Source organism: Bactrocera oleae, chromosome 3 (genome assembly GCF_042242935.1).
Source record: "Bactrocera oleae isolate idBacOlea1 chromosome 3, idBacOlea1, whole genome shotgun sequence".
Lineage (NCBI taxonomy): Eukaryota > Metazoa > Arthropoda > Insecta > Diptera > Tephritidae > Bactrocera > Bactrocera oleae.
Window position 1 is genome coordinate 94402526 of NC_091537.1, and position 27996 is coordinate 94430521.

The following is a 27996-nucleotide window of genomic DNA, read 5'->3' on the forward strand; positions in this document are numbered from 1 at the left end:
GTCAAGCTGACATTACTACAGAAATCCCTTATTGCATTTGTTGTGTCTCCTACAATCGGTCTTGACAGTAGCGTATACTTGCTGCATTGTTTATATATGGGTGAACAATCGTCGAATTTAGATTGCTGGTTATTACCAACCTTACCAGCCTTAAAGGCAACACCAGTACAAATTGCTACAGCAATTTTTGATATTATTGCTTTCGATTTTTCGCGCTCTTTCGCGCCGTCGTAGTTTTGTAGACCATCTAGATTCGTGTCGCAGTCGTTTGGTAACTGTTAATTGTGTGCCTCAAGCGATACGTTCGTGTTACTAATTTGATTATAATTTTGTATAAGTATTGAATTACATATTTCGGTAATGTGCTTTTATTAAATTAACGCGTGTAGAGTGTCGAAAGAACGTATAGGACTCAGTACAGTTAAGAAAAGCTACTAGATAGACGTACAATTACTGCTACACTACTATATCGTGAACTTTTAAACATTACATATTCGAAACAATAGTTTTATATTTCATATTTCTATGTAAGCAGCAAACTGTGTTGGCGCGAATTTTCTGAAGTGCGCGAGCTGTTAATCATTTTAATAGGTGGTAAGTTATTTTAAAGCTCTAATAGGTGATATTATCTTTATCACGTTTATCCATCTTTATTCTTTAGTAAGTAGTAGTATAAGTATTTGTAGATTCTTAAAAAAAAATATAGATAAAGAATAGACAACATTCATTGTAAGAAATTAGTAAAACAGTTACGAATACTTTTAATTGAAGGATTGCCAATATATCCAAATAATTAAATTTATTTGGTAATTATCGCTTTAATAATTTCAAAATGTCACTAAAAATTTAGATTTTTAATGCAGAAAACATATTTCATATTGAATACTTAGGTAAGCATATTAGCAATTTTGCAAACGATATTAGTGGATGATTTTACGAAAGGCGAGTCACGCAACAATTGTCAAATGACATTATCAATTACGAAAATAAAAAATTTCGTTATTTCATTTATGGAAGGGTCTGCTGTTTTTCTGACTGGTTTCTTTTTATTTAAGAAATTTTAGGTTTAAACTAGTCCTTTTCTATGCGTAAATATATAAAAAAAACAATATTTTGTTTTGACGAAATGGTATGTCCACGTATGAAATATTTGTATATGTACTTAATTTCCTGATATGCCATTAAAAAACAAAAAAAAGAGACTACTAATTTAATTAAGACGTTTTAGGTTGCATCCAATATGTTACATTTCTGATGGTTTCTTTTGTCTACATTGCTTGAAAGCTTACGCTTGCCTCTCTACGTTCGTACACAATAAGTTTTGAGTTTTGAATGTTTATATGTATATGAGAACATACTGATCTTGGATCGGGTTTGCGATATTAGATACTCATAGATTTTTTTGAATGCTCCCATCGTGGTTGTAAGCAAATCATTTTTCTAATAAGAGTGACAACAAATGTTTTTTATTTAATGTAAATTACAATCGATACATTTAAGTTCTGAATATAACATCATTTAAATTCCCTCCACGACTTCTTTTGCAGAATGAACCCAATCTTCGAGTACTTTTTCACTAAATGAAGTCATATGTCATGAATAACATGTTCATTATTGATTTCTAAAGCTTGAAGATAGTCTGGTTTATTACTAAAGACCAATGACTTTAAATCCCCTTACAGGAAGGATAGTCTAATGGTGTTAAATCACAACATCTTGGAGGCCATTCAATGTCTCAATTTGGAGAACGATTATTTTGATAATAAAATATAATCATTTGTAAACGTTGTTCTTCTGTATATCATTCCATGATGAAATTTTAAACATTACAGAATAAATTGAAAAAAAATTTTCAGATCTTGACATTAAAAATGGCAGAAAAGATACTTAGAAATTATTGTCATCTCTATTTGAAAACCCGTTTTTAATAATATTTATGTGATATTGATAACATTTATGGACTTGTATTGCACAAAGTTCTGTTAGTTTATTAAAACTTAAAATAAAATTCGGATTTTAAAATCATAAATGACGCTCTGAAATTACGTAAATTTACTTAATGACTATTCCGGCTGCATCAGAAAGATATTTCAATATTAGCTAAAAGGATATTTCGGTAATTCGATACTATGTATTCCATATTCCGTGGGATCGATTAAAAATTTAGTAAAGATGCCCTCAACTTTCGCTAGAAAATACAGTTCAGACATTAACATTAGTTTTAATACCCCGCACAGGGTACTTCAAGTTTGCCAGGAAGTTTTTTTATATCCAGAAAGAAACGTCGGAAGCGTTATAAAGTATATATAAGTATAAATGCTCAGCGTGACGAACTGTATTCCTGTCTGTTCATCTCTTTTTATATACGCGAACTAGTCCCTGAATGTATAAGATATCGATTTGAAATTTCGCACACGCTCTTTTCTCGTCAAAAAAACTGCTTCCGACCAATAAGAACTGCTGATATCAGACCTCTAAGCATATATGTAGCTACCATACAAACTGATCGATTCAAATCAAGTCCCTGTAAGCAAAATCTCTTTATTTGCCAAGATTTAGTCCCGAAATGTGGCAAAGATTATTGTCTAAAGCAACGATACAATCTCCAAACAAATTGTTCGGATCGGACCACTACAGCATCCCTTTAACTGACCGATCCAAATTAAGGTGAAGATTTCGATTTGAAGGTTGTTTACCATATAGTAGACAACGTGGATAGAAAGAACTAGCAAAACATTTTCCGTGGGACTCAAATCGTTGGCCTGTTACCTTTTCAGATATATTTATAAATATATAAGAAATGCACAATGTGCATTGCACATATCAAGAGTTCGAGTATTATAACTTCGATGCAACCGAAGTTAACGTTTTTTCTTGTTGTTTATTTATTTTTTCAGAATATGTATTGGTTGACGAATCCAAAGTAATGTTTAATTTTATGTCTAAAAAAACTCAAATAGAATGACGACTAACATACATGGCTTTAAATGGAACTCAAGTCTTCTTTGCTTAAAATTGATGAATTTGAAAAATATTATTTCGTATATTATTTTAAATTTTTGTTTTAAATTATTGTTGTAAAGTAATTGAATATTGTTAAAGATAATGTTATACCTATAATGGAGTGCGAGCTAGTTGTGAAAGGATACTCTAATTGAAATACGTATAATTGAGAGTTGTAGTTAGTGGTATCAAATCGCCGATATTTTATTCAAGAAATATCTTTTTTATGCGGATTACTATTATTTATTTGTTTATCAAATGTTTGGTGTAAGGTAGATCCTATTCATGTTGAATGATTGTCTATATAAATTATTACCGCTAATCACTTTTTTTTTATAATACTAAATCTCAAATTTGATTTGTATGACAATATTGTGTTTTCAATTACCCATACTTTACTATTTTCCAGCTCAAACAGTTTTGCGCTCACTCTCAATTCCTTGCTCCATTTTGCATATCACTGCGCATGCCCTGGATTAATTTCTAGTGTATCCATTCGTCTGAATATATATGTGCGGTCATATAAATATATACTTAAAGGACTTAAACAAGTCTATAATTATAATAAAGTTGTATTAAAGAGGGATAATTTGTTGAACCGAAACTTTCTATAGTGAAATGCTTAATTGCTCAAGTGGCAAATTTTTAAAAAATTTAATTGTTTTATAGCTTATAACTTAATTATTTAATGTTTTCATTGTTATGACACTAATTCCATACTTGGCAGGATTTTGTACAATAAATTTGTATATGTATGTATCTACAGTATTTAGATGTAAGACATCTTGTCGAAGTTCATTAGAAGGTTTCTCGAAAAACCTCATTCGACCAGTATTAATCCAGCTCCATTAAAAATTTGCTTGGGTTAATCTATAGAGAGCATACTGGTGGATGTTGGCACAATTATTGCGGTTATTTTGTTTGCATGAGCAGATTTTGATTCCTTGCCGGTTTATGTCCAATTAATTCGTAAGTTATCTAGAAAAGAGCTAAATAATAAAACTAAAAGAAAAATTGGAAATGGAATAGAGAGTTCCGATTCAAGAAATTCCGAGAAATTCCGAACAAATTTCCAATAAATTTATAACATCAAGAGAGTCGTAAACTGTAAAAGCGCTAACGATTTATGTAATAAGCTTTGTGTTTTACAAGAAACTCAACAGTAGCAGTGGGTGTGGTTCCAAAAATATGTAACAATGTAAGGTCTTTTAAAGGACATTGTGTATTCTTTAACAATCCGTTTTATCTTTACATGGTCTGAGGCACCATGTATTTGAGTGTCGCAAGGCATTATTTCTTTATATATGTAATGTAATATATTATATATATTACAAATATACAATAATAATGTATTTTCGAATAATAAAACACAACACCCCATAAAATTATAGATGTTGAAGCTAACTGGTGGCATGCGTTGTGCGGTTAGTATTGGGCATCAAAAACTGGCCTAGGGAAAGGTAGAATAGCATGATTAGAGTAACGTTAAAAGTCCAGAGAGTGTTTTATTGCGCGCGCCTGGGAAATCAAATTTTAATATATACATACATTCGTGATTGGGAAAATATTTTTGAGACTTATAGATTGTTGTTGTACATTTCCAACAATAACTATACTTATTATTTTACTCTCAATGTAATCGTTTGTACTCAATTCATAGTATGTGCTCTCATCTTTCTTTCTCCAAATATTTCCAGAGGTGGTATGTGGATGAATTTTAGCCGTCATGGATCCCAGTGCTCTACAAAACATGGATCGGGACGCATTAAAGAAGCAAATTGAAAACATGAAGTATCAAGCTTCGATGGAACGATGGCCGTTATCTAAAAGTATTGCAGAGTGAGTATTTAAATTTTCGCGACAATAAATTTCTTGGATTTTGCTATATGTGCAATAAATAAAAACATGCTAAACTATGTCAAACCCAAGTTTGATATATTGAAATGTGTATGTGAAATTATGTAGTTCATTTTGTTCACACGCCTAAAAATGTGCTTGAATACCTTAAAGCTGTACAACAAAAAAGTATGGTGTGTATACAATACCTAAGATTTAAACCAGCTATGGCTTATGTATTTACTTGTGAATCGGTCAAATATTCAATATTAGTATATAATGAGTATACATTCTCATATTTAAGCAGACAAAATATCGACAACGATTGGTCTATATATCTATGTTATATTTATCCCAAAATATATCAAAGTTGGCAAAAGTTCTTTAATAACTGTGTGTGATAAATATGTGACGAATACCAAGCAGTTACGCTAAACACAATTCATACAATTGGTATTAATTTAAAGGTATACGACAAATATTTTCAAAAATTACAAAATTTTTTTCATTTACCAACTCAAACATATAAAATGCGTTTATGAATAAATTAAAAATAAGACTCTTCAATATTGATTAAATTTTACATAACGAAAGTGCTAATATGTTTCAGCATTTTGTATGCTTTCTTTAGTACACACACAGAGTCAGTTTCAAAGATCTTTAGAAAACGAATAAATATTTTTGGATTTAATAAATTAAAATCTTATTTAAAAGAATTTATTTCAGGTAACATCAATTGTAGTCAATATACACTATGAGTTCTAACTTCGTTAAATATATGCCATGGCATATCATTTTTCGTTGATTTTTTTATGTGTTATACATTTTTTGGTTATACTATATTAAATATTTTAAATTGTATAATAAAATTGGGTGGTTATTAGATCACTGTGTATCAACTAATTTTTTACACAAAGGGTAACATCGCAAACATTTAGTAGCAATTGAGATAGAACTTACTGAACAATTTGTTAATAACGAAAACCGCTACTTAACTTTCATACCTCTTCAAATTAGAATATATCTTTGAAATTACTCATTGAAAAAATGATTATATTGAATGTTTAATTAAATTTTTTATTGTATGGGAGGTGGGTGTGGTTACAAGAATCATTTTGCTAAGTTTGGTCAATAAAGCTTTAGTAATTTATCGGATAAACTCTTCCTGATATAATATGCATATAAAAAAGCTTTAAACGACATATGCCTTTCCTTACTGTGATCCTCTGCAGTTATATACATACATACATATTTATTTATTTTACGAAATGTAGTGGGCCTCTCATCAAAATATACCAATTTTTTTGAAGTTATCGCTTACACGGACATATTCATGGATAGACAGACTTTCGGAACTCACTGACCATAATTTGACCATGTCCCTGTTACTATTAAGATTTATGTATAACGACTCGTTTTGGATTGGCAATATTCCAGTGGTGTGCACGACTCTTTTCCAAATCAATTCTGACGGGAACACTTTGAACACTTGTTATTTACTTTGTTAAATTAAATTAAAATACATAAATGTACTACTTATGGTATATAGAACATAGTATTTCACCACATTCAAAAATTCGTTTTTCAGTAAATAGTTACATACATATATACTCATAATTGTATTTGTACTCTTAAGTTTAGAAACTTAATTTTAATACAAAAATATTGGCATATATACCAATTAATTTTCGTGTTTTTTTTCAAATCGCCGCACAACAGTCAATCAATTTTAAGTAATGAATTGCTTACCGTTATATATAAGAAAAAGATGTTATAATTTTCTTGTGTGAAATATGAACAAAATAAATCGTAATAGGTATACATATATTGTATTTTAGAGAACATTATTGTTTATTGCTTCTAAAGAAAATATTAATTATAAAAGTATGAGTGAACGTTTCTAGTTTTAAAATTGAACACATTGATGCATTTTACTTTTACATTCTCACAAAATAATGTGCACAGACTTTGATAATATACGAGTATACACCCATGATTTTATGTTGTCCAAAACAAAAAAAAAGATTGACCTTTGAGCGTAAATTTCATATACTGTTTTCTTTTTCGTTTTCGAACTTCATCCATATGCGGTAGTATGTGTAAATAACTATTATTACATCTTATTATTATATATATATTATATATATATATATTATATTTTAATACAATTTGTATTTATAAAACATCACAAAGTAGAGCTTGAAACAAAAGTATACAATGACCGTGAATTTGCAGTTTTATTTTGCATTAGTAACCAAAAGAGTAAAATATGCATCATTTTAGGGCACGACATTTTGTAACCTCCTCTCATTTGTTATGTATTTTATATACATACATAATTTTTTGTCAAACTTAAGATACCTTTACTCTTTACACTCAGTGATGAGGCCAATGAGTTTGACCTCGTTTAATGTTTTTATTCTACGTATGAACAAAAGCATCAGCTTACTGCCATCACCACATATTTTACGCTTAGAGGTTTAATATAATATCTATGAAACGAATAAGAACAGTGTTGATATTAATAGATGATTTAGTATTAATGTGTCAATTTATACTTTAAGAACTCAGAGTTAAATCAACTGAGATAAATATGTCAAATAAGTACATATATGGCGAATAATGACATATTTCATGCATGATTTATATACTAATTTTTTAATATTATACTTGTACATACTTGTATATAGTCTCCGCTCGGTCCTCGTACTACATACAAAATATACATATGTAAACATTATATTTATATATGATCTACACCAGAAAATCCGAATAAAGTATGTAGTGCAAATAATATAATAAGCCACAAATTTATTATTATTTTCTGATATAATATACATTTTTTTTAAATTATCTTTTTAGCAAAATATAAGGAGAAATTTCGGTCCGAGTAATCTTAAATAATTAAATGCTATATTTTTTATTTTTAATTTTTTATTTCATATTTATTGTAATATGCTTTTAAGTATTAAAGCAGCAATGAATTATACTCAAAGTGTGGTAATATAAATTAACATGGCTACATATTCACCTGTGCTTGATAGAAACTTTGGTTGGTAAAATAGTTATTGATAATAAAAAATCTTCGCATTTGAAGGGTGACACTAAGAAGAATTAAAATATTGAAGAATTAAAATGTGAATATTTTGTAAATATAGTAGATGTCAGCTTAGCTATGTAGCGTTTGAGTATTGAGTAAATATTATATATTAGTATATTGGTTGACTACCAGATGCGTACAGTACCTCGCATTGCTGTAGTTAATTTGCAGTTTAATAATAATGCCGATCTTCTAATAGGTGCTATATGTAGAATGAAATACGCAGTAATTAGTTATATAAACGAATTAATAGTAATATAATGCCTTATGCATATGAAATCAGATATTTAGGTTTTTCTATTCCACAACTCGTCCGTATATATACCAACACAATTTTTTATACATACATGGCATATCGATCTAAGTATGCGATAGTTATTATCAGGCCGTTGCTTTCGTTCAATGCAAATATAGGCAAAACGTGACCAATAGCAAATACTTACATTCAAGTAGAATTTAGTTAACAGGAGAGTGAGGAACACAAAAACCATAATCGAAATAACATGAAATGAAAACATAACGTGAATAACTAAAGAATGGCGCTGTTCAGCATGTCTTCAATGGCTATTGATCACGTTGCAATGATTTTTTTGCTGGTATTTTTCTTATTATTACCATATTTAACGAATAGGGTGGTTTAATGTCGACTCAAAGGGAATATAAATCAATGGGAAAGCTTTATTTTCGACAGCTATCTTTTATCATCCAAATTAACTTCTGACGGAAGTGCAGTCAAAACCTACAAAATTGAACATCAGAATGTCGTAAAATATTACAATTAATTGATACTTCCTCAATACCAAGAAAGCAGAACGAATACTAACAGCTTACGATATTATATTCATAACTGGAATATATACATAAATATTGACTTAACATACACATGTAATTTATAAACAAGAAAAAATCTTAATTTCGGCGGAAAACGTTTTGCTAGATATTTCTAGCCAAGTTATTTGATGTAAATAATCTACAAGTTGAAGTAAGGTTACTAAATAAGGAAAAAAGATCTTTGTCTATAGTAATTCGATCTGATTTGTTTTATAGTGTTGCCTTGCACAATAATATATGCTAATGGAGAAGATATCTTGTCAAATAAAAACAAGAACTTTAATTCGATCGGTTAGCAGATATGTGCTATAGTCGTCCGGTGGCGACAAATGAGCAGCTTCCTGGGGAGAAAAGGACATATACAAAATTTCAGATCGATATCTCTAAAACTGTGGGACTAGTTCACATAATACAAACAGACGAACGTGGCTAAATCGACTCAGCTCGTCACGCTGATATGAGGATGATGATATACAATACATATGTACTGAATACACTGTTGAACTTACGGGGCCTCCTTGAAGACGGTTGATTGTGGTGATGTAGTGATGTGGTGAATGTTGTGTAGGTGTATGCCAATGTCATGCTTAGAGACCCGATCACGTAAATAACTTTTTTCAAAAAAAATCTTAGTTGTTAGTATATATAACTATATTAGATTATATTTAAAAAGATTTGTTTCTATTCTATTTTCTTTGTTAAAATCATTCGCTTTCTTAAGAACTCCGTAGCAATATGTTATTCTGACCCATTTATACGAAATTCGGCGTTGGGTTTTACTTACACTCGTATTTTAAGCTTTCCATTACTATAAAATAGGATTGAAGGATATGTAAAATCAAATAATGTATGAAAATAATATTTTAATTAAACAAATTTAATGTTGATTTATTTATATAAACTTATTTGGTGATGCAAATTATTATAGAAGCGTGGGCTTGCTCTGTATATATGTATTTAATAGTATTTGTGCACATATACTCATACATACTTATGTATGTATATATTTATTTGCTAATATGGCAAAGTTTAAGGCACTTGCTATCGCATATAAAACAGATAAAAATGTATAAGTTCGCTTCAATGTCGAATTGTTTCTTTGGGTATTATGATCTTAGAAAGACCCTTGTTCGATAAACACTTGTAATACTAATGGTTTATTACTAAATTTATTGTTTAGTTGTAATTACATTATTTAAAGCTGTAACCAGTTTGACAATAAAACAAAAGACTAATAGTACTTTAAATAAATCTAAGATGTTTAAAAACGGCAGAACTAAGTATTTTGATAAACTGAGTTTTAAAGCATGTTGTATTCTCGAACCAACATAACATACAGATATTTATTTTTTGAATACTAGTAAATGTATTGTATTATATAAATTATTTGTTCGTTTCTCATATTTCTAGAATGCGATCTTTCATAGAGGAAAATGAGAAAAATGATCCTCTAATTAATGCCCCGGATAAGAAGAACAATCCTTGGGCTGAAAAAGGAAAATGCGTTCTTATGTAATATTATCGTAAACCGCAACAGTACGATACCAACATTCACAAGTATCCCATTTATTACTACAATCACCACAATAACACCACTAGTCAAAAAAATGTTATCAATAATAAGAATTATAAAACAAGAAATGACAAGAAAATAAAGCAACCATTAAGAATACAACCACAAAATGCAATTATTGACTACAATAGCAACAAAATAAACCTGCTAAATTCAGATAGTCTTGACAAAATAAATTGTTTTAAAGAAAAAACTGATTATAATAATTCCTTACACCCAGAAAATATTCAAAAGCACGAAAGTCAGTTAAAATCAAAGGAGGACGTAGGTGGAGTTGAAAGAGAAAGAATAACAGAAGACTATAGCGAAACAGAAGAAGATGAAATCGATGAGTTCTTTCTAAATGAGGAAACTGCTACAGTATGCCATGGTAATAATTATTACAATGATAACAACAATTATTACTATCATAATTATAACTTAAATTACAATCAACATCTACACGAGCATTCGCATTCCAAAACTCAAAAATTGATTCACCAGTTAAAACGACGTACCCTACGAGAAATTGTACAACGTCCAACTCTTATACAAATTGTCGCTTTATTTATGTGGTTCCACGGTAAATTTTGGGAATTCTACTATGAAACACTGGCTCGAAGATTACAGTAAGCAACAAAATTTTTTATATAAATATTCAAATTAATTTTCGTCTGTAGGTTTTTAGGTTAACAATTCAACGATTTTCTGGAAAATTAGCTATGGATAAACACCTTTCTTCAACGTAGTTGGTAGGGGTTTCCCATTGCTGGATTTGTGAACACAACTGATTCTAACTAATTTTAAATATTCTTAGCTCGTTAACTGATTTTAGCGGCTAATAGAACATTATGTATTCAGTTTAAATATGTGGATACAATATATTCAACAATATAAAAACATACATTAAATTTTTCGCTCAATAGAAAATACATGAATTGTACTAGTTACAAAATAACCAATCTAATACTAATACTGAAATGAAATCTAACAAATTATCATAGCCATTAAAATTCAATAATTAACTTTAGTTTCATGTTTTTAATTTCCATTCTATGTATATGAAGCCACTAAGTCTTCAAAATTTTATTATTTTGTATTACCTTCACTTGCTATTTATTTTTTTAAATCATCGCAAACCTCAAATTTCCCAATATAAGAGCAATTCTCAATTCTCCTAAGTACATAAAATATAAAATCATATAAAAACAAACCTTCAAAAATTCAAAATAATTGAAATAATTATTCTAGAAGTCCTAATAGGTGTACTATTACATGTAGTTCTTGAAGGAGTATAATATTACGAATACTAAATAATAAAAGTCTAAGACTAGTATTAAAAATCTGATAACGGAAAAATACAAAAGATACAACCTTTATCCCACCCTATTTTTGAGTAAAGCATAATAAATACAATGTTATAAGCGGAAATGGTGTAATTAAAAATTTTTAATTTATTTTCAACAATGCAGCCTTACAAATGAAATTACTCGAATAAATATCACTTTGCTGCATTCTAATTTCACGCGATCAAATCACATTCACCGTTACCAAAAGCAAATAATACGTGTTCATTTCTATTACCTACCTTAGTTAAACTTATTATCGGGTAAATATAGCACATTCGTCAAAATATTTATGAAGCCAATGCTGCGAATTTTGATATTCAGAACTTTTTATAAAATTAAAACTTCGACATATATATACATATATTTAACATTGCTAGACCAAGGGAGATTATTCACTATGCTTTATTCAACATGCATTATGTGCCTATCAGTAAATAAAAATTAAAAATTAATTCATAGGTTCGATAATGAATATATGAAATGCTATTGGAAAATTGTGAAAATACCTTTATTACAACTATTACCTCTTTCCTTACTAGCTATTTAGACTTAATTTATAAACAAAAAGTCAGTTATGCTATTTTATATGTATTCAGTTCTTGCAATACTGAAGACATCCAAGATTAAGTAGTATGGCCAAAATGAAAGGTAACAAATACAGTTTATAAAAACTTACCAAAAAAACTTAGTAGCTCGTTAAAAAATTACATTACAAAAAAACAGTGAACTAGTTTCAATATACATATAATAGCTCAAAATTTCAGTATATATTATGGATCACTTGTGAGATGATTTAATTTAATTGTTACATACATACGTACATATAACACTTCTTATCACTATGTTACATCAAATCGAAGACAATTTCAAATAAGTTCGAACAGTATGTATGTACTTTTAACATTCTAATGAAAAGGCGAAATAAGATATTAATAATACAAGAGTCGAAGGCAAATTAACAACATTATTTATATTTAATTATAGCTCAATATAATTTACAACAGTATTCGAATGCAATTCGATAGCTTCAGTCATGTAATTCAAAATCAGATTATGAAAGGTTTTTGTGTTAAAAATTAGAAAGAACATAAATTAAAAGCAAATTGAATAAACATCAAAAGATGATCTACTAAGGATATTCCAAAATGTTCATCTTCTACTTCATCGAAAACGAGTCAACAAAATAAAACTTACATATAAAATATTAAAAAAAAATATGGCCAAAACGTAAGTAATTATATACAAAAATATATACACAAACATATAATATATAGAGAATATAAAGAAGTTGTCCTTCTGGTATATGTGCACACTAAAAATATTCAGTAATTTTAAGAGTTATCAAATTGTCTCACAAAACTTATTAGTTTACTTTCGTAAACAAAATATTAAAGTTACTCAATGGAATAACACCAAATAGAAATTTTATGAGTACTTAAAGTTAAAAGAGCCATAGCCAATGTACCGAAACAACACGCAGTATCAATAAAAGTGAAATAAACAAAGCAACTTTGCAAATTATAATATTTAAATTTTCTTACATAATACATACTTATGTTGCATAATCAGCAAATAGTAGATATTTTCAGATTTTACCAGGATCTCATGAATTAATTTGTTATTAAAATAAAATTTACTCGAGAACTTTAAGCCAAAGTAAGGAAGTAAGTGTGTTAAAAATAAGTTGGTTAAAAAGTATAAATAACTGAATTTGGCCGGCAAAAATAAAAAGAAAACAAACAAATACAACTGCAATTAAAAAAAAAACCAGCCATTCTTACATAAAAAGTAGTTGACAAACATATGTCAAATTAGTGATGAGTACAACAAACAAAATACACATTCTTAACAAAAACACGAAGGAAGAGTCGTCATAATTTTAAGTCAACAAAGCAACAAAATCACGAAATAATAAGTAAAAGTAGGTTTACTAATATATTAAGACATGTTACATAAAAAGTAGTGAAAGCATATAACAACTTTTAATATTTGATCTTGAATATAATAATAAAAATAATATATGTGTGTTAACAAATGTAATCATTCCAAAAAAAAAAAATACAGTTTTAATAATAATGTGTGATGAAAAAATAGTAATATTTTAAAAAATAAATCAGAATCGGAGTTTCTCTGACATTCATTTGAATGACTATCTGATAATGCATGTTAATTGAAGCTGAAAAATACTGTTAAGATAACATTTAATAGCATGAGAAATCAAAACAACAATCGATGTAAAAGTAAATATTAAGAGACACTACGGAAAAGTGTAAGATGTAAAAGAGAACTGTTTTAATTCATATTAAAAAGATGTTATTTGATTTTCTGAAACCGTTAGTTTCTGTGATTGGAGAAATCAATAACCAATAAGTTTTAAGTTACATCAATTTAAAATGTATTAAAGTTATTACAAAAATATTTCGGACAAAGTAGAGAAAATATAGTATATATTTAAATTGGTTAAGATAACAAGATAAGTATATAATTGTCACACATATATCTGCATAATACTATCTACGTACACAAAATCTATATTCTTGAATAACACAATTATGTTGAACAATACATAACTTTCCGGAATTTTGGGAAATTTGTACTAAAACCTACGTAAAAACTCAGTACCGAAAAATATATGTTTATATGATAAGAAGGTCAACAAGGCTCATTTAAATATATAAAGTAATGGTTTATAGTTAGTTGAAATTCAAGTATTCAGCAAGGAGATAAAGTAAATTGAAGGCTACGCAGCTGAGAAAAATATTTATGAAATATCGAAAATATGGATACAAAGTGAAAAATATTTGATTGCTGTCAAAAGATTGATGTACAGATGTACAGACTGTGAAAACAAAGAGGCAGTGAGAACGAGCGACAGATTTTGCAAATAAACTGCCAAAATATCACCACAAACTAACAGCCAAGTTTTTAAAAGGGATGGATTTAATGGAGAGTAACACAAGTCTTCTGCAATAACTCATTTTACAATATTCGAACACACAATTAGCAGTTACGTTGAAAGTAGTATCGCATCTTTTGATATTAATCGATTGGAGATATGATAACAAAAAAGCTTTGACAATTAATCTATGCAAATATGCATTTAATTCGACAAAAGAACAAAGAAAATAACTAATCTACTTTTAATTGAAAAAATTTCATATACATATGCCATTTCTGTATACCCATATTGTTGTCAGATCACATCAAATGAATTTCTGTTTTCATAAACAATCAAGGCCGTAATAAGTTTGCTGAAAGCTCTTATGAAACCTTAGAAAATAACCGTAGTAATGTTGTCATTTGTGCAGTTGTGCGACAATTATTATGCGCGATATATCACTGAGACAGGGTTTGAAACGTGTATCAATGAGGAGTCAGAACACTCACGAATAGTCACAGCATGAATGTGTGAAATCTGTGGTGATGATTTTGAGCGTGTAGGTGAGCAAGTAAGCGCTAGGGTGATTGAATTTACATCATCACATTTCTGAGCAACCTATATACTTGAAATGATTTAGTATAAATAATAACAATACATACGTATACCGCAAAAATAAGTATATTAGAAAATATAAACTTTATTCAGCGTCCCCAATTAATATTAAGATAGTTTTTGGAGTTCATATGAAGCGTATAGTATTTCATAATTGTATTAATATAGGGCAAAAATCACTTCTACCTGCAATCGAAAACATATGTAGGTTTACTTTTTATTGGCACGATTTTTTGCTCACAAACTCTTTTCAAAATAATCACTCAAATTCGTTTTGAACTGATTTTCAAAATATTAGAGTATAGTATTTGTCAAAGCATCATCTTCGAAAGTTTAATGTTAATTCTACTGAGAAATATAAACCAGTTTATAAAGGTTACAAATATTAAAATAGAAAATATACTCTTATGAATCTGAAAGCTTAATCGTGTTATGATAGCAAGATAAATGGTATAAAATGTTCTATGAACTGTTACATTTCATCAGATACACTTGTATTTGAGGTAAATACGTACACATGCCAGTAAAATTGGGGCGTGTACATACATATGTCATGAATTCTGAATAATAATGGAAAAGTTCTTTTGAAGGCACTATAACCACGAAATCAAATATTAATGAAGGGAAAATAGAAATGTTAAACATTATAAAATGAATTAGATGGCAAAGTCAAATTTAATGAGGTTAAACTACTGAGATCTCTAATATTTAGATATTTAGTGACGTAAGTTAATGTTGGACTCTCAAATTATAATAAACGATATTATTAACAAAATAATTAGCAAAAATTATCAATTACAATGCATAACTATTAAAATAATAGAATTTAAATACCTTTTCAAAATATTACATTCTAACAATGTTACCAAAAGTATAGATTTATGATTACATGTAAACTCTAAGCGACTTGCATGTTAAATTGCTATATTATGCATTTTGTATACATATTGAATGCATAATAGTAGCTGCTTGAGCTTAAGATTAATTATAATTAAGAAATTGATTGATATTGAAAGTTGCCCAAATTTACCAAAATAAACTCTAAAGAGTTTCTTGCGGTCAACAACATCTAGACTGCGAATCAAAAAGAAAAAAATATTTGTTTCATTTAAAATTTAGTTATATGTATTCTATTTAGAATGACTAATTGTACTTAAACGAGATATACAGAAATACAAAGTTAGTGATGGTATTTTAAAAAACAAAACAAACAAAATGAAAAACAGCATTCGTAAAAACCTATAAAAAGAAACAACAATTTAAATTCAAATACATATAGTAATACACAATTATTAAAATTAAACCCTATTTATTTGTATTATATACCGTACACCTATATTATTATGGGATATTATACCAGATAATAACCCTGTATTCAGTAGCATGCCAAAATTTTAAACCACTCTTAGAAAATATACTTGAATCGGCAAGAACTTTGAATATACAATATAAAAGAAACTACAATTTTAGCCACTTTAAAAAGAAAAAGACAAACGAATTCCAAACTAGAAACATTCTGTAACTCATAATGAGTAGTGACTAAAATCACCAATAAAATGAAAAAGTATTTCAAGTAAAAATCGAAACATCTTAGTGAAAAAGCACCTTCTAAGAAATTAAAAAAAAAAATCAAAAATTATGCCTGCGTTTTATTTTTTACTCCATATTCGTCAAGAAATTGTTAACATGACAAATTAAAGCTCATAAATAAACATACTCAAAATATCCTTCAACTTCCCAATCCAACATATTGCATTATTAGTTTTTATTATTATCGCATCAGTGTAAATTAAATTCAATTTTTTAATAAAATTAAGTTTTTTCTGTTCAGTATGTTTTCAGTAAGTTTGTGTTTTGTAAAATATTTTGCAAAAAAATTGGTTTGCAAACCATATGTTAGTAACGTAATTCATTTGAACTGAAGTCGGTAATGATTTTTTCAACTGAATAAGTTTCATCAAAATATCAGTTTATAAAACGGATATTAAGAAGTAAGTATTTAAATATTCAGATTCATAAAAGGCTTATGCAATAAAAATATTGAATTTACTTATTCATGTACATTCTTCTATGGTATATAGTATACAAAAATTACGTGTCACGTTTTCTCCGGGATAAGCCCCTAAACTACTGAATCGGTTTTTGTAAACTTAGCACGATGTGCTAAGTTTGATCCATCTCAAAGGATAGGAAACTGTATATCCCAATTACGTTAAAAGTAAACAATTCATAAATAATAAAAAATATATTTCTAAACATAGGCATGTGAATAAAAATTGCCTCAAGTACAATCCCTTTGATTCTTATATTGGTAATTTAGTTGTCGTCTTTATTCGTAAATAATATTTTCACTGAAATCAGTATTTTATTATAATAGTTTTTAATGTCTACCATAGTCACATCAACTCGGGAGCGGATCCATTCAATACACATTTTCCATTTCAATTCAAATGATTTATTTGAAATTGAAATGTACTTTGAAAGATATTTTAATTGAAAACTTTCAGCAAAAAGAAAAAAGAATCTATAATATACAAATATGTATGTAAGTATTATTTCTTTTTGGGAATATTTTTGAGCATAATTATTCGTTGAAAATGGGGATAAGGAAATTGTGGACATTATATATGTAATGTAATTGTTTTATAATCTTGTTTCAATTACTTTCAAAGGTCTTATATTAAGTTGGACCGTTTTTACATGAATTTAAATTTTTTGCAATTTGAGAGGGATGACCATACAAAGTAAGTATTAAGTTTTTTGAATCATACACTTTTTATACAAGTAGTAGAACGAATTGTAGAAGCTTAATTTCGTAAATATTTTGAAATTGAGGGGCAATCAATTTCTTTGGAGGGCCTTACATTATATTTAATAATAATTTAAAAGGCAAGGAATCTAAGTATTTATTGGTTTGATATATTTTTGGTGTTTTTGAAAGCGTTTAGAGTTGTAGATATACATGTACAAATGGGTACGTATCTACAAATGTTAAAAATGAACTAATCTGTTACATAAAGTCTATTTATGTCTACGAGAACATGTTGTAGTCTTTGGAAATGCACAATTCTACTCCGTTGGTTCAATTCGAATTTATATTATAATAACATACATACCAGTGTGTCCTATTTTGAAATAACATATTACAGCAGTATTCCGAAATGACTAACACATGAATTGTCAGGCCAGTTCGTTGTATCGAATTTTTAAAGGTATGTTTTTCAATAAAAATTAGTACAATATGCAAAAATTGTAGTTCAATAAATGATTTTATTGGATTATTTGTTAAAAAAGAAAAAACACCAAATAAGGAGCAATTAAAATCACATATGCAGGAAGTAATGTGCTTAAGAGGCAAATTCATGTGATCAAAATTTTTGCATATCAAAAATATATGTTGTATTTATTATTATTTAAAAAATCGATTAGTCGTCGTTTGTTTCGTTAGAATACGAAGATTACATTTGATGGCTTCTTTAAGTTTTCTGTTGAATATGTACAGAACGGTAGTTTCCGAATCCAATTAACGCACACCGAATTCATAAAATCCAACCTGGTATTTATCTGAGACGCCTAACAGCTCAATAAACTTCTAAGCACATCGTTTGTATTAAAAACTCACACGGTTAGTATGTGTGAGTGTAAAAATGGTATTTTATACCCTGAGCAGGGTATATCGGAATCAAGTGCTTGTATGGAAAACTTTTTCACATGACGAGATATCTTCACGAAATTTGGCATGTATTATTGACCAAACAAGTAAATGTGCGATTAACGAAGAAATTGTTCCGATTGGACTACTAGAGATTACAGCTGCCATATAAACTGAACGATCGGAATCAAGTTCCTGTAAGAAATATTTTGTGTTTGTGAAGAGCATTATATCTTCGGTGCAACCCAATCGAAGTTAACGTTTTTTCTTGGTATTTTTGCTTCTGCGATGGTTACGAATATGTCATAGAGAATATACTTTTATTAAAAGTGTTCTGTGAACTCTGAACACTCAGATAGTGAATATTCGGTGCTACCGCAAATTATATTCCTTATAAAAGATATACATTAGTTAACTTTTGTACTTACGTAATTTTCAAAAAAGATCTGGTTTTATAAAAAAGAATAAAAAACACTTAATATGCAATTTAATATAATATTTTTATTAGTCTTTTTTCAATATTAAATGTTGTATCATTTCCAATTTCTTTGTTAACTCACTCATTTCCTCTATTTGCATTTTTTTAATTATTTCATACGATTTTGTTGCTGTATATGCGTGGTTGTGTATATAAAGATTATTAAGATTTATAAGCAATTATTTAATAATACAATACATACTCATTTTTTAGCACAGTTCCAGTTGTTAAGAATTGTCGTCTATATTTTCTTCAAATAACTTCTGGCATTTTATAAAAATTAATAATGTGCTGTTTTTATTCCAGCAATCAATTCTTTGGTATATGTGCTTCTGTTACTTTTTGTTTACCTTTGATCAACATTTTTCCATATAGTAAGGTTTCAAGAAAGAAATTAAAATCATTTTAAATAATTATACATTGTACAAATACCGAAGCGGGAATTTGAAACAAAAAGTCAATACTAATAAAACTTCAGCGGTAACAATTACCTATTTGAAATTTTTTTATAAACTGAATGATAAGAAAAATTTAATCACTGAAGTACATATTTATTACACATATATATACATACGTTCAGTGGGTTTAAAATTCACCCCCTAACTGTTGCATCAAATCATCAAGTTGTAATTTTGAAACTTTAGCAAATGCATTCAGGAAATTGTAATATAAAAAATAATACAAATATACATATATTGATTTTTTTAACAAAAGCGTCATGGTAACATATAAATGCTGTTTTTATGTATATGTAGATACATTTATATTGTAGTTAGTAAGTTAATTCCGCGATTTGCATAATATCTAGACAAATATACATACATACAAGTACAAAGATATAATACCTTTAAATATGAAATAAATAATAATTAAATATGTGAAAGTCATATTTAAATGTATTTACAGTTAATTTTTTTTTGTTGTTTTGTTTTTGAAACACATATACTTATGTATATGCACACCCACACATTTCAGTACTTCTTGGTTTCGGTATCTATTAAACTAAACCGTATTTTTATAATCAATTAAGCTTTAAGTCGAAAGGGTCAACTGTGACATACATTTCAGATTGAAGATATGTCAAAAAGTTGCAACAATCTTTAGAACAGATTTTATTTTAACTATCATTAACAATGCTGAAGGAGAAACATGTTTTTTACACAAGAATATCCACAAAATGATACGAAATATGATTATGTCATTAATAGTTTGGTTTTAAATTTTACTATACATACATGCATTTATGATGTATAGTTTAATTTAGTTTTCTTTGTTTTATAAGAAAAATATAGACAGGTGCAGCGCATACATGAACACATGTGTTACGATCCACTATACTTATACCTATACAAGTATATTTATCTATTTAATTAAAATTATCAATACAATTTACTATGCACATCGTATAAATACATTAATTTACACTTAAGTTTGTGAAGCCGTTTTTTCAGTTTTCAGTGACATTCGTGTTGGTGCATATTATATATTGTTGTACTTTTCATATTTAGTAAACAACTCTTTAACCTGGAAATATTTTTAATTTATACATACATACATATAAGATACATAAAATTATATAAACAAATTATAATATTTGAAATTAACACATTTAAGTATTTACAATAAAGGTACATAACGACATAGTATAAGAAAAGTAATAAACAATATAATTTTGAATCCTTAATGTAGGTATGTATATGTGATAGTTGGAACACAAACTAATTAATATTAAGTCAATTTCATATACATTATATAAAAGTGTCCACAACTTATAGTTTTAATCAATACTATGTCATTAGATTACTTAATTTTACCATCCACTTAGTCGAAAGAGATGGTATAGAGGGTGTATCGTTGGCCAACTTATAACTTCTTTGTCAGTTTACATTTTATTTCTATTATTGACACAAAATTAAAAATGTCTAGCTTGCAATGTAATTGTTATGTACAATATATAATCATATGTAGACTTTTACACAACTTCGAACAATAGCAAAAACATGTATGCTTTTTCTATAGTTTTTAGTAATTTAACTTGTACACAGTTATGCTCGTACATATTACTCAGTCTTACTGAATCGTTAAATTTTATAATCAAACCCATATCAACCCATTTTATTGGAGTTATCATGCTTAAATATGATCCTCTGATTTACGATTACATGACTTGTTTTTTTCTAAACTGTGTTTACTTTCGATTTCGTACTTTCTTACATCTCTTCATCAAAACAACCACAGCCAATCAATATTTCATGTCATTCTTCTTGTTGGTATATATATATAATTATGTAAGTATCATTCATCTTATTTTAAGCCATTGTAATAATGTTAAGGCTTCGTTTCGGTATGTTTTACAAGAGATAAATTCTTTCATTCGAATCAATGTTATTTTTATATTTCTTTTCAATGCAGTAAATTAAGATTAAGCAATCAGAAGGAAAACTATTAAATAGAAACAATATAATTACTACATATAAAATATAGCTATTTGGCCGCGTCTTCTAGTTTATTGCATTTTCTTAAAGGAATGATGTTTTTTAAATTGTATGTAACTATTTTATTATATTTATGTATGCAGTATATATTTTCTGGTGCAATGAATTGCGAAATTCGAGAGATCTATTGACTATTAACTTTGCAAATATTAGTGTAGATATTTTGTATACCGTACTGTATTATATATTTACCGAATGTAGTACGAATTGAGTTTTGTTATAATTTAAGCCAAATTATTTTGAGATTGTGATGCAATTATTTTATATTTTTATATGTACACATTACATTGTTAGCATTTAAAATTATATTTTAATTTTTCAATATTATTATATAGTTACCATATACTGTTTTTTAATTTCAAAAATTATATAAGTGCTTAAATTGTTAATTGCAATGTTCTATACGATTACACTTTTATGTATTTTTATTTTGTATTATTTCTTTTCGACAGGCAGCAATGTGTAGAACAAGACATATTTGGTACTTCTTTACATTTTTTGTTTCAGTTATAAAAAACTTAAAGGTAGAGCATGTAAATAATCAGAACATTAAAAGTTGTCAGTTTTTACGAGTCTGTTATTTCACAGGTTTACGTTATTTTCTAAACGTCTCAGGTATAAAATGCTTTATGTACATAACCTGGTTGAACTTTCGGTAACTAACAATACTTAAATGTATTAGCATTTTATTTGTTTGTACAAAAACAAAAAAAATATATATGTTTATGAATATATGCAATATCAAGTCGTCAGGATTTTTATTATTTTCATATATTCGGACTTTTAAATATAATTAAAAATATTCAAGTATATATGCATATAGATAACGTGCGTACCGTACATTCGATCTGTTATTTAAATAATAATTATTCAAATTGAAAATATAAAAGTTCAAAATATGAGTACTAATATATATTTTTATGCTTGTATTTTTCATAATAGTTTTATGAAAATTATTACCTAATATTTATAAGTTCTGCTCTCTACCAATTCCCTCAAATATTGGCATGGGTTTCCCATATTTTAATTCTCAATAAATTTACATTTTGTGTTAAAAGTGTAAAGAGATTTACTACTTACAATTAGTCTCAAAAAACAGTAAATGCCACTTGTCGTTTAAATAATTTTGCTCGTTTACGCTTTGTCATTCACTTATAATATTTGTATCAATTCTCTGTTTGGATGTATGACTTTTAAATATTTAAATATCCTACTAAGACAGTAGTTTGTTTTGAGGTTTTAGATTTTAAATTTTACTATTACACACAATTTAGGGACAAAAACAATTATGTGTTGGAAATACACATTCACACACAAAACTTTCCCTTACAATTTTCTTTGGTTTCTTCACGCAAAAAGGGTGAAACAAGGACAAATTTAAATAATAATAACAATCGACAGGAAAATATCGCATTTTTAGGTCTATAACTAAATACATTTCTATGTGATATTTTAAACTTTATTTAAAATATAATTTTCATGGGCCATAGAAAATCAATTATGATTACTTGTTTATGTAACCAGTTTCTTATGTAAAACTATTATTTTAATTATCTACAGATATAAAACTGGTAATAATATAAATTTATAATATTTAATTGAAAATATCGATTATTGTACGCAAAAATGACAGTTTGTCATATAACTTGTATAACAATTAATCTTTGTATACATTTTTACCACCTACCATTTTTACATTAATTTCGGAGGTTCAAAACCTTTTAAAAGTAGTAATAATTGATACATATAAATTTAGCAACTTTTAGTATAAGGATAAATAAGTCTAATTATAGAATTTGATTATTACAATCTTTTTGAATATTTATGTTTTCACAAATAACATCCGAATACCATATTCACACAAATTTTAATTCGATTTGTTGTCCGATTACAAAAAAACAATGCTCAAACATTCATGTATACTATTTTAATAACTACCTTATGACATAAATATTTTTGTTGTTTTACAAAAATGCACTAATCGAATAAACATTTGTACCACTTAATTGTGATCATAGCCTCTAAAAATTGTTCACTTTCGTCCTTAATCTTATTTTTATATTTACTGCACTTAAGGCGCTGTTTTCCATGTAAATTTTTTCTTATGCAACTACTTCCTTTATATCATCTCTTTATATTAGCATATAATTTACTAACCAGAATTTTAACACATCAATTCACTTTTACTTACTTCATTTTCTTAAATTGAATTTTCTATACGGTGCATCTATAATATTTTGTATTAAATATTATTATTATAATTTTTTTTATATATACTGTACTTTGGGAATGTATTCATATTTTAGTGTGTATATATAAATTCTTATATAACTTTTAATTTGTTTAATTTTTTTGTGTGAGAAAAAATGTAATCACTCCTCTTATGAACCCCGACGGATCACATCAATTTTGAATTCGAATAACATTATCAGCAGCACTAAAATATCAACGGTTTAAGCTACATATTAATTCCGTTGTGGTTCCATTGAGTTTGAATAAAAGGCAATGCACGATGATAACATAAGTTTATTACATAAACTTTATTCTGTCGATTTATTGTGTATGTGTGGACTTTTAGAAAAAATAATAGCAACGTTTTGCCTTTAACTCTTTTTTGCGGTCGGTATATGTATAGATACATATAGATACTTTTAAAAAAATATTAAGAAATGTGTCAATTTTTCACACTACAATGTAAAATTATCTCCGTAATCATCTGTCGGTCTTCATAATTGGGCTGAATGCTTTTTATTAGTCAAAATTGACCATTTTTTATATATAAAAAGTCGCTTTTTCCTGTTAATATAATAATTTTGTTCTATATTATATTATATCATATTTATGTTATATTTATATCATTTTATATTATTTAATTTATAATTTGAACTTATATGAGAGGTATTTCTATATTTCCGAGAGTTTTTGTTCTCCATTATCGCCCTTCGTTTTTTAATCAATTTGATCTCTACATTTTACTTAGTTTGCTTTTGTTTAAATATAATATGTACTCACAAGCAAAGTGTATCGAATGCATTTACATAAAATGCAGTGAAAAAAATCTCATACATAAAATGATGATTTCAAATTAGTATACATATTTTTTTGGAAAAATTATTAATTAGTAATTTTTACTGTTATTGTATGACTGCCACATCTACAATTACATGTACATACTATTTATCGAACAATCGATCCAGCAATTGAATTAAATTTTAAAATATAAAACTCACCTCACTATTCGAGTAAGAATGAAGTACTATAACTCCCTTGATAACTTCAAATATACATATGTATGTGGTTTCATTCGTACTCCCAAGATTACAAGTCACCTAATTGAGAATTCAAATAATAACTGTAAATCAACTGAAAATAGAACATCAAAATGAAATGATTACACGAAATAGTTTTATTATTATATCAACTTTACATTTTTATTAATTTGCATTACAAACTTAAGAAGACAAAAAACGGAAAAGGCTTATATAGTAGAAAAAATTTACTATTAATTTTTATTATTAAAAGTTGTAACATTACTGCTATTAACTACAACGACACGAAAGGTATACGTTTGGTGTCTATTTATGGTATACAACGTGTTTAAGAATATCTTTATATAGAGTTACATCCGTAGAAAAACTTAAGGTGTAATTAATAAAAAAAACAATATTTTTATATAATTAAAAAAATAACAATAATTTACCCTTAACAGTTTCTGCACCTACATAAATACATTGCATTTCAGATATACTATGTAACTTTTAAATTAACTAACAAAAATCAAGTAAGAATTCTTTATATTATTTAATGCATATTGTATTTGAAAGATTCATTGCCCTTTTATCCTGTTTAATAAATTAATAAAGCAAACAATAGTGTTTTAGCCACTGAACACCTTAATAATAAAAATTTCATTTTCTTTTTGATTAATTAGACTTATTTAATTAGGCTTTCTAAAGCTATGAATTAACTAGGATTTTACATCTATTTTTTTATTTTACAATAGTATTGGGTAAATTACATGCTATATGTATTTATTGGACTAATATCTCACAATCAAATTATCCTCGTTCGTTTTTTGTTTAGTTACAGAAAAAGGAAAAAACATTTAAAATAACTAATAAATTACAAAAAATTAAATTTATTTATACAAACAATGTTTTACTTCAAATCAATAGAATATAACTGAAAGTGCATAACTAACAAAATCCCCTATATATTATATAAATTGAAAACAAAATTAAGGTTGTATTTCATCTTATATGTGGTATCTAGTGCATTAGTATGTGACTACATTTCAGGAAGTAATTCTATACTAATGGACAATATTTTGCAAGATAACTGAGGGACAAGCTTTAACATTATTTAATGAAAATGCCTTTTTATGTATATTTTAATTCTAAATAAATCAAAATATTAAAATCATAACCGATTAGTAACCACAACTGTGCATTATGTAAAATTTTTCTATTCTAATCATCCAGTGTAAATTTTCTACTTTAAGAATTAAAAAAAAATATTATTGGAAACAAATAACATTTCAAAATTTAAACAATTTAAAACATTTTACTGGAATTAGAAAATTAATAATTATATATGTATGAGTTTTTAAAGTCAAGCGTATTTATGGGTACACGTTGTTTTTGTTTTTTATAAAAGAACGTTGTTCGTAAAATGCTTATCTTGCTTTATAATTTTTGGCTATATTTCTCCAACCGTATCGTACGCCAACATAACTATTACCTATAATTTGCATTGTACAACGTACATTTTTCAATTACTTCATCTACAATTTGTATACTTTTGCGATATTATAGATTTTATAAGTTATTTTGATATCACTGCATTTTTTGTTTGAAACTTTATGCTTGTTTATAAGTTTGTAGCAGATTTGTAATATTTAATTTATAAATTCAATTGAAATTTCAATTTAATATTTTTAGTTGGTGCGGTGCAAAATAGTCAGTTTAAATAATTTTATAACAAAATCGTTTACCGTTTCCCCTTAAATTAATATGCTTATTGTATTAAATTTGACTGTTTTACAGTTCGAAATATTTAAAACTTTAAACATTACTTTCCTTATTGTTTTATAAGAGTTATGTACTTAAACATAACGCTTAATAATTAATTAATTTCCTCAACTTGCACTTGCAAAAATTTAATTATTTTTGAAAGATTTGTATAATATATACACATATACGCATGATCCTTAAATTTTAACACATTTTTACTAAGTAATTAATGTCGTTTCACCCACTATGATTCTTTTCAATTTCAGCTTTGTTTTATGTCGTTCTGACAAATTACACCGTATAACAAATTAGGATTGAAATATTTTATTTAATCTGGCCAGTCCACCTCAATGAGGCTCCCACTAATAGCAATTTTTCCTTTTCCACCGTACATTTGTTTGCAATAAGCGCTATGTTTTTAATATCTACAGTTAATTTTTCTTATTATTGAACTGATGACAACAGGTTTTAATTTCTTTTCGCAATTATGTTTTCCTTTTTCAGTAATTTTTCATATATGTAGATACGTAATATTCAATAATACCTATCAGCTTGGAATTCGATTATGCATATTTGTGGTTCTTAACAAGTTTTTTTTATTGGTCTTGTGATTCTAATATGGTTAAGGTAATATTTTTCATGAAACGAAATATGAAAGATCCTATAATTTATGCAAAATTCTATTTTATATTTACGTAATTGTATGCACATACATACATATATTTAACACATCTTTAATTTTTTTAAGCTATTTTGATATATTTGTAACATTATTATGTAAATAAATGCTAAGATTCTATTGCACCTAGGTACATATTTCTCTTTTTGCTTCCAATTTTCATAATTGAAAAATAGGTTTATTAACACAAGAAAATAATTTAAATTTTATGATTGCTATATACATATTATTAAATATAATATTTTTTCATCTATTTTTTTCGTTCATGCCAATACGCAGTTCTTTTTATTGTTGAGTTGTCGACGGCCGTTAGTAGTGTATATTGAATTCCAAACTTTTTATGGTCACCTTGTAGCATTGTTGCCAAAGAAATCTTCTGCAATTAAAATATGCCGTAAATTGTAATGTAATAATTTATTTATATTATTCCCTACTCAAAAAGATGTTTATTATGAGTAATGAAGTTTTAGATTAAAAAACAAATTATTAACCAGTTCTGCTAAAGATGAGTTGTAT

At 27.2% G+C, this 27996-nt stretch overlaps 2 protein-coding genes across 13 annotated transcripts in view; one reads left to right on the forward strand and one right to left on the reverse strand.

Annotated features, from left to right (window-relative positions):
* The first annotated feature begins 428 nt into the window (after positions 1–428).
* Ggamma30A (guanine nucleotide-binding protein subunit gamma-e) lies at positions 429–16803 on the forward strand. Its single transcript, XM_036360185.2, has 4 exons — positions 429–594; positions 4701–4842; positions 10181–10951; positions 11003–16803. The coding sequence occupies exons 2-3, from the start codon at positions 4730–4732 to the stop codon at positions 10284–10286; spliced, it is 219 nt and encodes a 72-aa protein (XP_036216078.1). The 5' UTR covers positions 429–594; positions 4701–4729; the 3' UTR covers positions 10287–10951; positions 11003–16803.
* Positions 16804–19297: 2494 nt separating this feature from the next.
* tai (taiman) overlaps positions 19298–27996 on the reverse strand; it is a 54070-nt gene continuing 45371 nt past the window's right edge. For all 12 annotated transcript variants that reach the window (XM_036360189.2, XM_070107280.1, XM_070107282.1 and 9 more), the window contains one exon: positions 19298–27856. In XM_036360189.2, the coding sequence (XP_036216082.2) occupies positions 27825–27856 (32 nt within the window). In that variant the 3' untranslated portion in view covers positions 19298–27824. The remainder of the gene's footprint in view (positions 27857–27996) is intronic.